At 40.4% G+C, this 4,559-nt stretch overlaps 1 protein-coding gene across 1 annotated transcript; it reads right to left on the bottom strand.

The window, feature by feature from the left end:
• Positions 1 to 1,151: 1,151 nt before the first annotated feature.
• On the bottom strand, positions 1,152 to 2,164 carry LOC138050817 (uncharacterized protein RT0683-like). Its single transcript, XM_068897101.1, has one exon. It carries the CDS (start codon positions 2,162 to 2,164, stop codon positions 1,493 to 1,495), a length of 672 nt encoding a protein of 223 aa, XP_068753202.1. The 3' UTR covers positions 1,152 to 1,492.
• Between the last annotated feature and the right edge of the window lie 2,395 nt (positions 2,165 to 4,559).

Genomic DNA, 4,559 nt, shown 5'->3' with positions numbered 1-4,559 from the left:
ACTACAGCTTTCTATTGGTTTAGATATGTAACGGTTATTTTTAGGCAAAGAGGGGATGTGTGATGCGCCCTCGTTGAACGAATCACATATCCACAAGGTGCCGAAAAAACACAAATGGGCTAGGTTTCAGAACTGCGGCGTAAAACAATGATAAACACGTCTTTCTTTGTTGTTTTGGCACGCGTACGCCGCCCGAAAACAAATAGTTTTCCGTACGCACATACTTAACAATAGCTGGGAAAAAAGGTACTTGGGTCCACATTGTAAAACAGTATAATAAACGTGTTATTTTTTTTGTTTCTGATACGCCGACCACAACAACCAAAATGCATGCTAAACAAGTGAAAGTACGATGCACTGGGATTTTAACATTGAAGCCGTCGTTCCCTCTCCTCGTTTTTTCTTCGCGGGGAAAGAGTACGGCTACACGTAGCTATTAACATCGTCGAATAGTATGACAACTTTACAAACATTTTTTTCGCTACATAATTCCTGGAAAGACTAACAAAGGAAAACAAGCCATGTGAAAATTAAATAAAATTAATGATGTCTTTTTGGCTGATGCTTCGGTAGACGTCAGTTATTTCATGAAGAATTTTGAAGAGATATATTTTGCATCTCACCAAGGTTCTTACTGTATTTATCACTGTTTTCACGTTTTTACTTGTCGGACGACGCATTGGTCGTGTGTCATATCTGCCGGCACGTCGGTTGTGTATCGATGATGTGTACCGATGCGTTGGTTGGATCGGAACTCTGCCCTAGCCAGGAGCAGATCGGACGTTTAAATGGCATATTCTCTTATAAATTAAAGTATGGGTGATCTGCCCTCTATCTGTGTAGGTTGCTCAGTTTTTGCCGAGTTAGGAGTGAGAAATGTCCCCAGACAACTGGAGTCGTGATAACTGGAAGGAGGACGTCGAGTTTGCATACCTTTTAATTCTTTTCTTAAAGTAGATGTTAAAATTCAGTCTGACTGCAAAAAAAAATGTTTGCTTGTAAAAAAATAAATTTGCGCCTAATCGTTGAAATAAACTGCTTTCTCCATATACCTTTCCAATATTAGTTGGTATTTTTGTACGTAGTCGAAGCGAGAGCAGCACTGACAAGGATCGAAAGATCTATCTCAGTAGCCTGTGAAGAATCGTCTGGTCGCGATCTTGCCTCCAAAGAACACTTTGCCCTCACGGAAAACGCCAAACGCTAGACTAAAATTCGCTGTTTACCCAAACTAAATTAAAGCTATTTGATTTTAGATCATTTTTCGCCGCCAGCCAACCACTGATAGGCACCCTCACTGTAAAACGTAAAATGGAACACTCCTAATAGCTTTTGGGGATATATGTGACTTGATAGTGAGCATAAACTAACTAATAATATAGATTTCCCTAGCAAGAATTTTGACCTCGCGTCTGAAAATTGCATATAAATAAAGTCATGTTCAGGTTATGTTTAAAGAGACGCTAATGATCGTTCCGTCTTAAAAAAAGATTCAGCATCCCTTGGGACGCACATCCTTCCACCAGTTGAATGGATAAAGGTGTTTCATGATTTCTATACCTCCTTTGGGAACTGAGATATTAAAAAACCCAAACTTGGCTTGAGGAAGGTCTGATTCCACAAGCCAAGCTGGAAATTGATGATAGGTCATGTAATTAAGAGCGAAAATCCACGACTCCAGGCCTCGCCTTTTCATTATTCCTCTGTGATTGTAAAGAACAAATAAATCTACAGACTGCCAAAGGTCTGGTTTGGAAATAACAATAGTCCCACTTTGGGTCCATTTAGTCTTTATTTTCAGGCCTTCCGCCTCAAAAGGTGCAAGAAATTCACTCCATGTCATTCTGTCAAATTTACCTTGTCCTTCAAATCCAATGTCAACATCATTATCCCAAGGGAGGGGTTTGCCAATACGCAGGGCACCCCATATTGAACCATACATCAGCCAATGTCGGATTTCCATACTGTCTAAAACCGTGTGAATTTGATAAGCGAGTTTCAAGAGTCGATCCATTTCTTCATCACTGCCTTTACATGAAACAACTGGATTCCAAAACCTGTTAGTGTAATATGCATAACTCTGCAGGTTGATATAGAAATAAGAACCAACCAGAATGAAGATAACCATGAGATAGGCAATCGGTTTTTGTTTTCTTAGCTGCATTTTGCGCCTGAATGTTTGCCAGTGTACTGTTTGGAACTGCAACATATCTGAAAGTTAAATGACAGGCGAACAATCCTAACTGGGATTCGAGACCGCATGATGTCACGTTGTTTGATATGGTTATTGATCTCATATATCCCGAGGTGACACCTGAACACCTGTCGCTTAGCGACGGGCGAAATCAGAGTCCAACGTGGGATTGAACCTACGACCTCCGTAACAGAAGAGGTCGAAGGTTCCTGAATCACATTACACATCTCAAGTTGCATTTAAAATTAGTAGGTGCAATACTTTGTAGAGCCTGCAGACTAGCGGAACACATTGTCCAGATCCATTCGGGACGAAGGTAAGCGACTTAACTCCCCAGGGGATCTAGGTGCTAAATGGATGATAGGGCATTCGACCGGTATTACGGATCGGGAAGTCGAAAGTTACGAATCCCACTTAGGACTGTTATTTTTCAGTTGTTCTTTCTCCCGTCGCCAAGGTACCAGTTACACATTTATAATTAGTTGCCGTAACTGCGGGTGACCGAATTTAACCTCAGGGCTACAGTGAAAATCACAACTTCAGCCTTTTGGCAGCTGGAGAGGGTTATGGACCACCTGTGTCGAATGGTTGTTTCACACCAAACCCTAACCCTAACCCTAATCAACGTATTCGTTTTCGTTGTTGTAAATAGGGACCGTAAGATCTACGACGGAAATGGTGACGAAAACGTCACCTCAAAATATAACTTTGCACTATTGCATTTAAAAAAGCCTTTCGCGATTTTTCCACCTCGGTTTTCGTAGTACAATGTTAGCGAAGTATCCTAAAAATGAATTGGTACGAGCGGTTTCAGAGTGAAAATAGAGAATGAGAGACGCTACTGCATAAATTTGGTGATACGACGTCGTCGTTATGTAGAGTACAGAAAAAAAACGTGGTAAGATAATTTGCTCTTTTAACCAATGATATCATTGTTTTGCGGTGTTGTTGTTGTCGCCCTTGCCGACGTCGTTTGTTAAGCTCCAGCGCAACTGTTAAGTTACTCGTAAGTTCAGTGTCTTCTTATTTATTAATTAACTGAGATAGCAATTTCATATCTCGTGACAACTTATGGAGCAAAAAAAAAAGTGCCTTTGGAATCGTTTTGAAATATTGAAAAAGGCTATGAATTTGGAAAAGGGTTAGCGTTAGGGTTAGGTTAGAACCGTGAATATTCCGTTATATGAACCGTGAATATAGAATATAAAAAGTTACGATCAGCAACAAATATTTTGGGGGATTTTTGCAACCTTCAATTTTGTTATTGTACGTTTTGGCTGCACAAATAAATCGCAAAATCGAAAGTGACATCGCCGGAATTTAGCGGGCGCCGTGATGAAGTTACCGCGACATGTTTACTCGCCAAACAGTGAAGTATCTGTGTCAAATGATGGCACGATACCGGGTTTTTGTAAGTTTCTTTTTCTATCAAGTGTTATAAAGTTTGACAATGAAATGAGCGAAGTCAAAACAAAGATCACAATCACCCAAGTCTTGTTTATGCAAAGTCAAAATTTACTCTCCAAGACGCGTGCGACGTTATTTATTCTAACCAGGTAATTCCATAATTTTGGAAATAGCAGCTACTTTATTATTCAACTGCGTCACAATCCTTCACTGATTTTGGGGCTCATTTTGTTGAAACTCAAGCACACAGGCCTGTGAACCCTTCCTGCTTACAGAGCAATACTAAAAACTTCTCCCATATCACATTTCAACCTTAAGCTCGAAAATTCAATATACAACATAATATTAGGCAGAAAATACCACAGAATCCTTTTCCAGCAAAAAATGTATTGAAACAAACAACATATTTACTCTTAGAGGCTTCCTATTTCATTGCGTGCGTGAAGACAAGAAACTCAATCGTGTTAAATTACCATGTACTTCAGGTAAATACAGCTCACTTTGATTTCGGCTCGACGGGCGATAGATTGTTGTCGAAGTCCATTACTCGTCGCTTTTAAGATTCCATCGCCTGTATATCCAATTGACTTGCCATTATTGAGCTTCATAAGGGTATATTTTGTTCAAAGATCCACTAAAACGCCATTCGCGTTACATGACTTTCGACGCCATTGCCGGTTAAGTTAATCGTTCTACTGTGTCCACCAGAGAAATCTACGCATTACCCACTACCCTCTCGATCCTAAGAAAATATGGGAAGAAGGCTCTATGCACAAAGCCACCACTTAGCAGGGGAGTGACAGGCAAGACTTTTCCCGACAAGGAAAATAAAAAAACCCCTCGAGATTCCGACTGGGTTTGGCAACCCCGTAAAAAACCCACGAAATGAAACCGAGATTCCGACTGGGTTTGGCAACCCAGTAATGAAGAGTCATGAGTCAATTAGTCAATGAGTCAA

This window comes from Montipora capricornis, chromosome 6, assembly GCF_036669925.1.
Source record: "Montipora capricornis isolate CH-2021 chromosome 6, ASM3666992v2, whole genome shotgun sequence".
Classification (NCBI taxonomy): domain Eukaryota; kingdom Metazoa; phylum Cnidaria; class Anthozoa; order Scleractinia; family Acroporidae; genus Montipora; species Montipora capricornis.
Note: the sequence above shows the minus strand (reverse complement) of the source record. Positions and strands in the feature narration are given on the sequence as shown.

Excerpts from the sequence above, each read along its gene's own strand:
- LOC138050817 (XM_068897101.1), bottom strand. The coding sequence starts at position 2,164 with ATGCAGCTAAGAAAACAAAAACCGATTGCCTATCTCATGGTTATCTTC.